The sequence below is a fragment of the Chroicocephalus ridibundus genome, chromosome 1, assembly GCF_963924245.1.
Source record: "Chroicocephalus ridibundus chromosome 1, bChrRid1.1, whole genome shotgun sequence".
NCBI lineage: Eukaryota > Metazoa > Chordata > Aves > Charadriiformes > Laridae > Chroicocephalus > Chroicocephalus ridibundus.
In genome coordinates, this window is record NC_086284.1 from 204,886,440 (window position 1) to 204,900,069 (window position 13,630).

Here is a 13,630-nt window from a genome sequence, read left to right on the forward strand (position 1 = left end):
TCCTTCTGTTTTACTGACAGAGAAGAGAGACTGGAGATACTAGGAGATTTGCCCACTCACACCCGAATTCCGGGAGATTGCAGAGAACTGAGTCCCGAAGCCAAATCCTGACCATAAAATACACTACCATGCATAATCCAATACATGCACAATTCAGAAACAATCAATAGGATTTTAGAAACTGATGGAGAGTTTCAAGGTTTTGCAACTGTTGGGATCTTTTCCAAGAAAAGCTTTTCTTCCTCACCCTGCTTTCAATCGTGTACGCGTGTCCTAAACCATATACCAGAGCTTTTGTTGTAATTTGGTATCTACAACAGTTCTGACTTTCAGGCACGCCAACATAGCTCTGCAAGAAAATAAGCAAACCCAAAAGTTAACTATTACAATTTAAATAGAAATTGTTCCGTACTTAGAGCTCTGCTCGAGCTCCATGTCCCATGAAACACGCAGTTCGCGGCCACTAGAGGGAATGCTGGTTTTATTGTTTCCACAGGTCTACAAGGGTAACACGGCTGAAAAGGAAAGGAAAACTAAATGCCACACACCGAAATTGTACTTAGCATCAAAACACACTGATGTCACCGGCACATCAATTTAAGATTTGGCTTTTCCGAGAAGTAATAGTTTGCCTGTTAGTAAAGTCATTGCCATCTATAGGCACTGCTTGGAGAGAGACATTAATTTCAAAACCATTCAATGTCTTCTGCAGTGTGAATTGGAAATTATTAATTTTTATATGTTTATGTGCAAGTTTAGCTTAAAAAAAGTAAAAGGAGTAGAAAACCCAATCCCATGGAATTTAACTAAAAATCTTCTGTGCTTAATCACCTAACAAACCAACCCTTTACAAATCATTTTCCCAGTTTGAAAACACAAGGAATTACTTGAGCAAATGCCTCCAGGAAAAATCTGAAAATTAATGTTGAGATTCAACTATTAAGTGACTAGACAGCTTATCAACTGTCTAATCCTACATCCCACAAGCTCAGATTTTTCCTATATTTAGAATTCAGGCTTTTCCTAAACAATGGATACATCTTTATATAAAGAAAGCTTTCATGGCATCCTCTCTCTAAAATAATTTTTTTAATAAACTGAAAACTGGTAAACCAGGAATCATTTTTTTTACACAATAAAATTAACTTTAAGGCTGTGTTCCTTCCCTTCCCCTTTCTCTTTTGATCTCCCTTACACATCTAAGCAGCCTTTAGGCTCTTTGGAGAGAGACCCAAACTTCTTGGGTTTTTAATACATTTTAACTGCGAACGCTGCATTTGCAGATGGTGGCTTGGCAGAAGACCTGTACGTGCAGATGTCTCCATTCTGCAAAGGGGCTGTACAGCCACTTGTAAGGTAAAACTCACAGTTTACTCTTCCGAGAGCTTCGTCTGCCGCAGCGTGGGAGATGGAGGGCGCAGAGGCCAGATCAAGCGGCCACAGAAGATAAAAAAATCCTGTCTCAGGCCCCATCAGATTCTTCAGAAAAAGACCGTCGCCCGAAAGGTTCCTCCCTTGTTTTGGAGCATATCTCCACCCTACTATGTACTTTTTCTCCCCAAAAGGAAAAGCATTTTTCCCAAACTAAACGTTAAATCTATTTGCTGTAAAGGTTCACAGTTCTTTACAAGACCTTATGCGTGAGTGTTAGATGTGAAGCCCAGTTCTCTGAGATCCACTGGCCCAGATTCCAGGTACAGGTTGAGACAAGTAAACACTGCTCCTGAATTAAAGCCTCGATATCACACTTACCATCTATGACATACCCAGAAAGCACAAAAATATGAATCCTACCTAGGACTGAGATTAAAATCTTGTAAAGATGAGTGTCTGAATTGTTTTGAGAGTCTAAAACCAGACATGTAACAGCCTTCTTATTTCCAAATATACCTTTTCTCCTTTGCATACGGTAAATTAACATTTACTCAGTAAGGATGTAAAAGAAAATGAGTAAAAAGACAATAGTGCATGCAGTTGATGGCAGCAGGACACATAAAACTGTCTCAAAGCTTACTTACTAACCCCCTTCGTTGAAGTCAAATATATATCTTCTACCTTTTAGAACTAAGATTATGTCAATGCCATACTCCTTGCTCTGCATGCCTAGTCTTTAATTAAATCATTACTCCCCCCACACACACCCTACCTCGCCTTACTCCATGCCCAAAATGAGTGGGTACTCAGAGAATGAATCAATACTGTGTAACGCGGACATTGTTAGCAGCTTTGCTGATTCGGTTGCTTCTGCTGTTGTAAGAGAGGTAGAAAATACGGTGGTGGAATGTGAAGTGTTAGCTGTGAGTTCTTGTCACATTACAGACGGCTACCAAGAAGCACAAAATAAGCAGGAGGCAGGAGAGACGACACAAAGACAAAATAAAGATACAGATAAATTTGCATCCTAGCTATTTACCTCTTAAAATTGCCAGCCACAAAGTTAAGAAACTGCAAGGTATATTTTAAAAATGTGTAATATTACAAAGTCATATTAGTAAAACAGGTATTATATATTGGGTTTGTGCCTATCTCTACTTTTAATCTCCCCTGTCCAAAGCCAATGTCCTGTCCTGCCCTTACGACACACCTGCTACTGCTGACTCTCCGAAATACAGCATATCATTATTTTAATTCTGCTACAGGAGCTTTCACATCCACATGTAGACATCCACCTTTAGTAATTAACTAGGTACTCCCCAGACACGAGAGCAACCCTGCTCACCAGAGCTTCTGCTTTTACCCAACGCAGCAGGCTTCCGTTCTGCAGCCATTCCACCAGACACTCCCACATCAGTTTTCTCCTTTCACAATGAGTTCTGTATCTCATAATGCTATTCCTACTTTTTCCCCTCTTCTCACAGCCTTTTATGGCTAGCTGCACTGGTGGTTGGCTCTCTCCACCTTCCTAATGGCAACTCTAGGCATGCCCACCCGCCCATTTCACCTCTTGAATCTCTTCACAGAGGATGCTGTTGGGAACGTAGAGCAGAGGAACAGAGGGTTTGTTGCTCCCCAGAAAGATCATTTTTCTTGAGTGCTAGAAGGGAAACTTCACTTGCCTCCTGCTCTGGTTTATCTTGGTGAGAAACAGAACACATAACAGGCCAGAGAGTTTTTTGGTTTTGTTTTGGTTTTGTTTTTTTTTTTTTTCTTTCAAGACAGGTCAGGAATTAATGAGAAATTTATTTCATGTCATTATGGCACAGATTCCAGTTTTAGCTAAACTTTTATTGCCTACAAAGATAGAGCAAGACAAAAAATGACTATAGTGTAAGGGAAGAAAAAAGACCTGACATATCAAGAAACAATCCAGAAGAGCAATAAAAAAGAAAACTCTCTATCTCGGGTTGAAGTTTGCAGAAAAACAGGTCAAGAAGGGACTACAGATGATTTGTAGGTTACTATGCTGGTTGGTACCAGCACGGTTGCTGGTTGGTAAACTAAAATGCCAGGGAGTGTTCCTGGGCACTGGAATACAATCATCTGTACTGTAATTTTTTTAAGAATAGCCTGGCATAGTTTATGCGTGGGCCAATAGCAAGTAATTTTTGGTTATGGTTTGGGAGCTACCACAGGCCAAGGGCCATTCTCAGTTGACCATCTGTTTATGGCCACCCCATATGGAATGCTGGGAAAAAAGTTTATAATACCACTTATAAATGAGCCCACACAAATACTGGAAAATAGTATGAATGGTGGCCATTCAATGCCTCAAAACTAGCAAATAGTCTCAGGCACATAAAATTTCCCATGACAGATATAACCATACAGATGCAGCCAAAAACTAGAGGGACAGTGAAGCTAAGGCTGCTTAACCACCTGACAAGTCACAAAGCAACAAAAAGAAAAAGAAGATATAGCTTGCTGAGAGTTGGATGTCTTTTTTGAAATAAGACATTTATAAGAACTGAGTTTCCAGCATCTTCAGCGATGTGGGGGAGCAGGTCCCAGAGGCTCGCTCGGCCACCAGGGAATTAGTCCTCCACAGAGCACTATCCTTTCCCAAAACTTCACAGGTGCTCAGCTGAAATAATTCAATACCTTCAAAGAAGATAGGACGAAGTATTCATACTATGCCATGATGCTATTTTTAGGCCTTCCTAATTTAATTTACCTCAATAAGAAAAAGTTGAGTCAGCAGATACTGTCACAATGGCCTAGTATAACCTTGTGTCAGAGTTTTTTTACACCATTTTGACTGGGCACAGTTTCTTTTATCTAATAGTTTGGCCTTTGTCTCTTCCCTGTTCCCCTATACATACGTATACCTCCACCAGTTCTAAGGAAGAAACACATCCCTATCCACGGCATTCACACAGCCATGGCAACGCCACTACTGCGCTCCGGCTCAGCTTGATTTGCCATCGTAGAAGGGGCAGGGATGGGACAAAGGGGACAGGGAAGAGAGAGCTGCTTCCCAGTCAACCATCTGTGTCCCAGCACGGACCCAGCCACTCCACTTGCCTTACATTCTCCTACTGCCACTGGCTCTTCACCTGGCTGTCAGAAAAGCGGTAACTTAGAGGGAAAGAGAGAAATGGGGATGAAGGAAAAGACAATGTTAAAATGTAATTTTCTTCAGGCTTTTCATATCCTACCAAGATTATTCAGCTTCCTTTCAGTCCATGAAGTGAGAGCGTCCAGGCTGCTAAGCATCTGTCTGAGTCAAAAAGTAGATTCAGAACTTGGAAACAGCCTTGGTACATAGCTGAAGGAAATCCATCTCTCTGAATGATTTGAAAATGATCCTAAATTTTTTAAGACAGTCAGCAGCACAGATCTGTACATATTCAGCATACAAAGAGGGAATTCCTCCAAGAGAAAACTGCAGAAATACTTATTTGATGACTACAGACACAGGAAAGTATCTTAGAAACTCCAAAAAAAAAAAATACACACATATAACCATCACAGGTATGAATGGATAAAAAGAGCTTTGAACTAACACAAAAACTTTAGCAAGGGCAGGTAAGAATGTCCATGCTGTGGCAAACTCACTTTCAGCAAAGCACTTTGTTCAGCAAAAGCTGTCACATGCAGCAAGAGTCTGAAAAAAGGCGACTAGGAATTTGATGTGCCAGGTCTGTGAAGGATGACCAGCAGATACTGATTTTGCACATCTGGGAACTTTTGATATTGAAAAACAATAATGCTTGCCATGGAAAGTGTGCCATAAACTACAAAATGACACAAATCATGACGTAACTGATCCCAGAGTTGCTTTATAGAAAGCTTAAAGCACCAAACATTTCAAACAAAGCAAAACTACTAAAACCAAACCCACCCTTCCAGCAAGGCACAGAACAGTCTTTACTGAATACAAAAGACGACACAAGGAAAGAAGATGGAGTGACAGTGGTTTAGGTTGCAGACAGCTTCACAATGCTCTTCACAGCTTTGCCCCAGGGCTTCCCCAATCAGCCACTTCTGGACCTCAACAGGAGATCCAGAAGGGAATGATTTCAGAAGTGTTTATTCCAGATGAACTTGAATGAAATCTTATGACATTTAAAAAGTGATGGCATCAGCACTAGGCCCAAGGAGGCTTCCTTTCCTCAGGGTTTGTGTCTTGGGATTGACTTAGGGCTGCAGTTAATTTTTTTCCCATGATTAAGGCATTTGTAAACATTTGCTGCCATATGGATTCTCTTTTGCTTAGTAACATGTGAGCCCGTGAGTGTCGTTCTCGTACAAGATTTCTCTCAGGCTTTTCTCTCCTCACCCAGCGGGGCATATTTTCAACAGACTTCATTGGAGCATTTTTTTAATTTTTTTTTTCCTCTTTAGAATTCAGTCATCTGTCAAATTCATTTAAATAATCTGCAGAATTATAAATTGCTGGTGAGGTTGGGGATGACAGGAGAGAAACAAATAGGCACGTGCCAAGTAATTGCCAAAGTCCCGTTCCTTTAGTGACCTGACTACAAACGAGGATGATAAAAATCTTTACTAACAGAAGCATCAGGTAATCTAAGTATGGAGACAGACAGTCTCATAAGGTAAACAAGACATAGTATTGTTTAAAATTATTAGAGCTCTCTACCTTTTTTTGAAAGGTCATTAAAAATCAGTGACTTGGTATGATTTCCTCCTTAGGATGAACACTTGCCACATTTGTGACAGGAAGACTGGCGTGTTTGAAGTGTAGATATGAACAGATTCAGGAGAAATCCCAAGTGCTGACTGATGAAGGGTGTAATGATTTGGATGAAACTTACAAAGCCACAATTAATTACTGTTACTTAAACCCCCCTGAATTCAGCAACAAAGAAAATTCCAGAAACCATCCAGTCCCCAAGAGCAACACAATAAAACTTCTGCAACATGAAGCGGTACTTTGGGACTCAGAAAATCCAAAATCTGTGATTATCTTAAATTTGTCGCTTCGCAGATTTTTCCCAGCTAAAAGCTACAAGCAAATCGTCAAATACAAAGTAGCTATGACAATTACCACACCAACATGTTGTCTTTTGTAAGTAGACAGAGCGCCCGCATAACATCATTTATGAAAAATCCAACATGAAAGTTTTAAGAATTATGTATGTTTTAATAAATGAATATAAATAGGTCACTTGTAACTTTATGATAATGGAATTAAAACACAGCAATATCAACAAACATAGATTTTTATATATAAAAGTGTCGTTTATTGTAAGGAAACTTTAAATATAACCAACAATATTGAAAATATCATGACTGGCATTTATGGCCTTGATTGTAGTTTACTGCCATACAAGTAATTTCTAGCATTTTTCTTAATCACATCAAGCTAGTGCAAAATATAGGTAGCTTTTAGAGATTAAGCATACAGAATGGCAAGAGTGTAGATTTTGGTTACCTGATATTTCCTTCTAGTATAACAAGCTTCTCTTTTTTTCCATAAATCAAAAGTAGAAAGGCAAGTTATCATATGTGCAATTATTCATACCAGGTTTCTAGGTTAAAAAAAAAAAAGTCATTTGTAAGTTTTGCTCAGATTGTATTTTGTTAGGAATCTGACTTATAATTTATACCATACTGTATGATATAAATTATATGTTGTTATCATATTATATAATCATACTTTCATATGGTATGATTATATAAACTGTCAGAACATATCACTAACTATAGGATAATAACGACATCAACATACACAAATATATGGCATTAGAAAAGTCATTACCTAAGAAGGAAAGATGTTATAATTCAGGTGTTTGAAACCAGGCGCAAGCAGCCTTCCTACAATTCTTGTAGTACCATTTTGGCAGAACTACTGCCAGTCGCCACTATGTGCACTAGCTTTCCATGTACATCAACAGACAGGTCAGTAAGCAGTATTAAAATTGGACTGTGCCTGAAATTTCCAGTCACAGACCCTTGTAAGCAATGAGCCTTGTGCCCCTAATTAAGATGATATTCTCTCTCCTCAGTCTCAGAAGATATCCCATGCTATTATGGCTAAAAAGATACTATTTGATGATCACCTACAGGTTTTTGAAAGCAGGACATGTTATAGCTTTAACAATGACGTACTTTCCACACTTGTGCAAAGCTTCTGAAATATTGATCTTTCAAATCGAAAATATTTTTATACTTCCTGATAAGGATTTTTTCAAGGACAAGCTTAGTTTAGCATGGCTTTCAATATCAATGACTTCAGTAATTGAATTTGGTCTTTGATAGCTAAGATTAGACTGCAAGAAGAGAGATATACAGAGATCATTTCATTTGAAATAGGTAAAAGATTTAACAGATAAAAAAGGTGAGATCTAAAAAACCTAACTAGATAACAAGCATAGATAGAGAAAACAAAATGCATAAATATAAAACAAGGGAGAAGGAAAACAATATAGGTTATGTATGATTAGGCAGAACGTGACAATGACCTATGCCTTTGCTTTTAAAGCATTAAGGTTAATTTGTCAGCTCTTCTCACTCTAGACTGTACAGAATACATGTAACTAATAAAAAAATGCAGTTTATTGCAAAAATATACAAGTCCTCTAAATTGCATAAGATATTACAATGTCGTGCTGAAACATGATATATTAAACAAAGAGGACTTTAAAACAAATTACAAAATGTTAAAAATCAGATTTGGGTCATGAGCGTTACACAAAATGCATTGTCATGCTTTATCTTACGATTAGTCTTGTGATTCACTACATCTGTGATAAATGCAACATAAAATCATGACAACTGTAATAGTCAGAAAGTAATATCTACTTTATATCTTCTGTATTAATACATATAAACACTTTGTGTGCACTAATACTTTCAACATATCACATTCAAACTAACAGTCTTTCCAGAAAAGTTGTAACCTTTTTGAAGAACAGAAGCTGGTTTAACAAGTTCATCGCACGTGGGTTTTTTGAAATCTACTCCTTAAGGAAATGCTGTGTTAAAGGACTTGATTTTCAAAGGTGCTGTGCTACTACGGGTCGTCTTAATGCCAGATGGAACCATCAGTGCTAAGCACTTTCAAAAATCAAGCCCATCATTTATTAAATTCCCAATTTATTTATTAGTATTTCCACTGTAATAAGTCCAAAAAATAGCCCCAAACCCACTCTTAAAATCACGGAAAATGCTTGGCATCTATAGGAAGAGAGACAATTTCTCAGTGGACTAACCACTACTGTGCTATGTTCTCGTAACAGATCTTGTTGCTCCTATGTTTAGTTCATGCACTGGGATCGGCAATGTCCATGTTTGTTCCAAACAGAGCAACTAGCTGCTCTTCATAGTTTGCAATGTTCCTTTTCAGAATTTCCTTACAAGGTCCCAAAAGCCTTTCAAATGCCTGCACATCCATAACTAAGATAAAAGGGGAGAGAAAGAGAAAGAATATAACACGTTCGTCTTGGTGTTTATGACATTACAATGTAAAATTTTAAATAACAAGACAGGTACTATCGAGGCATATACTTCGTTCGCACAGAAAAGAACCACTTACCATCGCAAAATCAAGATAAACGAACACATTGCTGTCTTGAAACTTCATAAACAAACTTAGAATTTGCTGCATTTCGTATTTTGAAAGTATTTTCATTTTAAGATTTATGTCACCCAAGAGCTGCCAAAGAAGTCTGGAGGGGCCTGGATTCCTCCACAGAATACAGTTTTAAGACCCTTGCGATTTCAAAAAAAACCACATCCTTTGCTGATATTGTTGGCTATACTTGGGGTCTAACTTAGCATATTTCCTTGATACTTTTAATTGCTTCCACCCACAGTGGAAATTGTGATAGATACTTATTTCCCAGCAAATGTACGAAAAGTTGTAGACAGTAATTCACATGCAATGTCAGCACGTAGCCAACAAGAATATTTTCGTCACCTGATCACATAATGTTATCTTCTATAGTTCTAGCCAATAGGCCAGGGAGGAAACTTCACACTTCAAGGAGCTTCCAACCTGATGGCCTGTAGTGTCTTAGCTCTTAAGAAAAGTTCTAGATCTCAGCTATCTGGGAAGTGCCAGAGATCTTAGTGACTCACCCATACCGGGTAATGACACTCTTCCTCACCACTGCCTCTTATTCTTTCCTCTCTGTCATCTTTGATCTTTATTGCCTGATCATCTCTGTGTGTTTGGAGATAGGGAATTTAAAAACTAATACCTTTATAAGTAAGTGAGAAGCTTTTTGGTTTCTGGGTTGGTAATCAAGCTGTCATTCAAGAATGGCAAACCTGTCTTTGCAGTTTACAGTTTTCCTATAATTAGACAGAACTTTTTAGGAGCTAACCATTAGACCATGAAAAGCAATGGATGTGAAGGGTTGTCTGCGAGCACAACTCCTAAGGTCTTTGCTTTTCCTGTGCCTGAGGCTACATTGGGATGGAATGATTAAATTAACAGCTGGTGAAGACAAAGAGTTTGTTAAAGTTTAAGTCATGGTGATAAAATGGGACGGGATTTTTACCACAGTTATTTCTTTGATAAGAGTCAGTCTACTGAGAGAAGAAATACTTTACCTTTCTGCAGAGTATTAGACATTTATCTGATAGCTATAAATGGTTTGCAGCAATACTCTCTGTGCTGTCCTGAAACAATTTTTACTTCTAGGCGATCAGAGATACGTTGGAGAATTTGTGTTTAACACCAGTTATCAATTGCAAATAATTTTTGCAGACAAGTAATGTAAACAGGAATGCACAGTAATAGACGATGTACTTAAACAGTCTAATTTGTGTAAATGTAATTAAATCTTATATTCTGGAGAAAGTCAGAGTTCACAATAAAAACAACCAGATAGATTATGTATAATTTTATGTTAGATATAAAATATTACTGAACAATACCTAAACATTTGACAGTGCCAAGAGCAAATGCAGAAGCGGCTCGTGGTTTGTTAGTTACAAGAGCGAGTTCTCCAAAATATTGTCCTCTTGAGCATCGAGCTATTTCAACTGCTCCATTCTCTTCTACATCTTGTTTACCCTGGAACATCAGGTAAAAAAAGAGAGAGACAGAATGTGAGAGAGATTTGCTGAACTCAGTATTTAATGAGCAAATTTAGTTTTGTTTACTAAGCTATTAGTTACTGTTTTAACACTTTGAATACCTCAGGATTTAAAAAAAATAAAACTCTGTGTTATAGGGATGTTTACCTTCCTTGTCATTATAATCCTTACTTCTCCAGATTCCACAATGAAGAAAGAATCAGCCAAGTCACCCTGTAGAAGAAAAAAAATGAAGTGAGTAAAGGAAATGTGAAATTTCCATTTTCGTTTTATGGTAACATTAAAATATTTGCAGCCAGTGCCTTGGAGCTCATCTTTTTGATACCTGTTGCAAAAGAAATCACTTTTAATGTGAAAACCATACTCAAGGCACATAATGATAAAAACATCTATACAGAACTGACAGTAAGGCCTTTTCATGGAAAGACACAGCTGACTGTGCCTTATACAAAAAGCAAAGAAAAACCATGTTCGGGAAGATTTTAGAATCCTTCCTTCTGTTTCTCCACCTTTGTATTCCTTCCAAATTACTTCCCTTACAGAGTTTCCAGTATAAAAAGCCTCTAAGGGCTATCTGATATCTAATAATTATTTTGGGGCAAGACAATCTCAGTTGCCTACCCTGAAGAGTTTACTTCTGGATTCTTCTTCAAACGATTGTCATATTTGAACAACAAAACCAAGGTAAGTCTTCAGCACTCCTTACTGCGAGCCATCATTCTTTTACATAGTTTGAATTTCTAAGTATACTAAAAATGTCGACTCCTTTTTATTCATACCAACAAAGAAGGATATTTTTCAAAGTACCATAAGTGAAAAATTAGGTTCTGAAACAAAATAATCACATCTTTTAGATGCAAGATTGTTTTTCTTTTGTTTAACAAAGAAAAACATAGTTTAAAAGTATGTATTATCTATAGATAACATGATAGCTGTTACCTATTGGAAAAGAAAAACTAAAACTAGAAATAAACTGTACCTGAGCAATGATTTGTTCTCCATCTTTGTACACTTTGGTGCCAATCACATCAACCACTTTTAATCGCTCAGATACCTTCATTTCAAAAAAGAAAATGTTAGAAATATTTGGTTAATGTTAATGTTACAATATTATATTTAGAAAGCCCTTTCATATTTCTTTTCATCAGTCTTTGCACAGAATAGTCTATCTTTATTTTCCTGTTTTGATAATCATTAAAAAAAGGAAGAACTGCTGAATAATGTTTCAGAGGGTATATAAAAGTCTTAACAGCTAGATGTTTTGACAGAGCTTCCATTTTTGTAAGAAGTCTATATATCCCAAGTTCAAAAAATTATTTTCAGAAAAGCATGCATGTAAAAATACAGCTATTAAATGAGAATATTTTTAAATTCCCTACGTCATTGTAAAGGTTAAAAATATGTAGTTAAAAAGACCCAACAGTATTAACAACAGTTTTTTATCCTGAAAGTTTAGAAATATCAAAAATATGGTCTTTCTCCAAAATAACGTTGAGAAAATTTTAATACCGAATTTAAACTCTGCAAAAGCAGAATCTTATCAGGTACCTCCGATACAGCCACTAAAATAATGCAGTAGAAATCTTACTTCTAAAGATTTAAGGAATGGCAATGACTCAATGAAATTTTCATACATTCTTCTCTTTTTGGCATTATTTTTTACAATGATTCTTCGGAAAGTTACCCTGTCCTGTAAACACAAAGAGAAAAAGAAAGTTTATTAAGAAAAAATACGTGTGTGGTAGAAAATACTTTAGAAATGGCTGAATATGTTCATATTACCCAATTTTAGTCACTCACTGTAGCTGTCAAACTAGCTGGCTAGTCTCCCCATACAGTCAGTTGAGAAAGATTCCTCTAGAGGTCAATCAAGAGCTTCTAAAGTTAAGCTCCTGATCTGATTCACGTTGTGAAAAGCTTCTCTGCCCCTCGGTAGAGAACACAGTTGACCTTAAACAGGCTGGCTTCACAATGAACGCCGTGTGGGTAATTTATTTAAGAAATCCTCAATATTTAAATATTTAATTTACATAGTTTATTCATTATCCTGAGATCCCATATATATAAATATGTACTCAAAGTAGTTTTTATATTATTATACAAATAAAACCAAAATACATGGGTCTGGGCCTTGGGTCAGAGCTCACTTTCTGCTGTTGCAGCAGAACAAGACTCATTGCTGCCCTAAACAGCCAACTGGATATTCCTTAGTATTTGGCAATCCAAGCGAAGCAGACTGATGGAAAAACTATACGTATGCTGTTTTCTTCTCTTAACTCCATATGACTGTGTCCTGGTGACAAAGATGAAATGCTTTGCAAGCCTCGACAGCTACAGGTTGGACTTGCTGGCCAATACAACCCAATACAATTTAAACCCATTCTTACAGTGTCCCAAACTCTGCCAGGATCCCAAAAGTCATATGGATTAAGTTGGTAAAAACCCATGAGTTTCACTTCAACAGGAAAACGTTATCTTAGGATCAGTCATTAGATTGACATGTACATCTTGAAGATGTCTATCACAGTTTTACTCTTGGTAAATTCTATGACTGTTGTCAAAGATCCAGATAGTGTAACACTGGTAAATAACCTCATATTTGAATTTTACTCTGGACCCAAAAGCATTTCCTATAAAATGTGGAAAAACATTTTATATATGTGTCTAAGTAATTGTCAAGTGGTTTGCAATTTGTGAAGTTATCATTAAAATAGAGTAAAACAAAATGATTTTTTAAAAAACTCAGTGTTTTCTTAAGCCTTGGGTTTGCTTCTGCAGGTCTGGAAAAAGACAGTATTTTGTTGTGAGATCTCAGAAGTTTTAAAATTAAACATTCTGAAATTATTTTTTTTTTAAATGCTGATATAGCATATCAGTGCAACTTATATACAATATTTCAAGCAAATTAATAATATATTAAAACAAGTATTTCACTTACCAGACCCCAGATGGCACCAGGAGAGGTAGCTATAATTGTAGCTGCTCGGGGTGTATTGTACATTAAGGCCAACTCACCAAAGCTTCCTCGGTTATCATAGGTTCCAACACACCTCCCAACACCGTCGCATTTTACATAGATATCATATGTACCTCTGTTAATAAAATATATAAATACAGTTAGTAGAATTTGGTCCTGTTCTTTGCTAAGCAGCCTGTCACTATATTTTTTTATACCATGAAT

The 13,630-nt window shown here is 37.0% G+C and overlaps 1 protein-coding gene across 1 annotated transcript in view; it reads right to left on the reverse strand.

Annotated features, from left to right (window-relative positions):
- Window positions 1-6,569: 6,569 nt before the first annotated feature.
- The window catches only part of PRKAR2B (protein kinase cAMP-dependent type II regulatory subunit beta), a 94,161-nt gene continuing 87,100 nt past the window's right edge, over window positions 6,570-13,630 (reverse strand). Inside the window, exons 6-11 of the mRNA XM_063323437.1 lie at window positions 13,388-13,541; window positions 12,038-12,139; window positions 11,429-11,503; window positions 10,597-10,662; window positions 10,288-10,426; window positions 6,570-8,799 (exon numbers count right to left, since the gene is read on the reverse strand). Of these exons, the coding sequence (XP_063179507.1) occupies window positions 8,666-8,799; window positions 10,288-10,426; window positions 10,597-10,662; window positions 11,429-11,503; window positions 12,038-12,139; window positions 13,388-13,541 (670 nt within the window). The 3' untranslated portion in view covers window positions 6,570-8,665. The remainder of the gene's footprint in view (window positions 8,800-10,287; window positions 10,427-10,596; window positions 10,663-11,428; window positions 11,504-12,037; window positions 12,140-13,387; window positions 13,542-13,630) is intronic.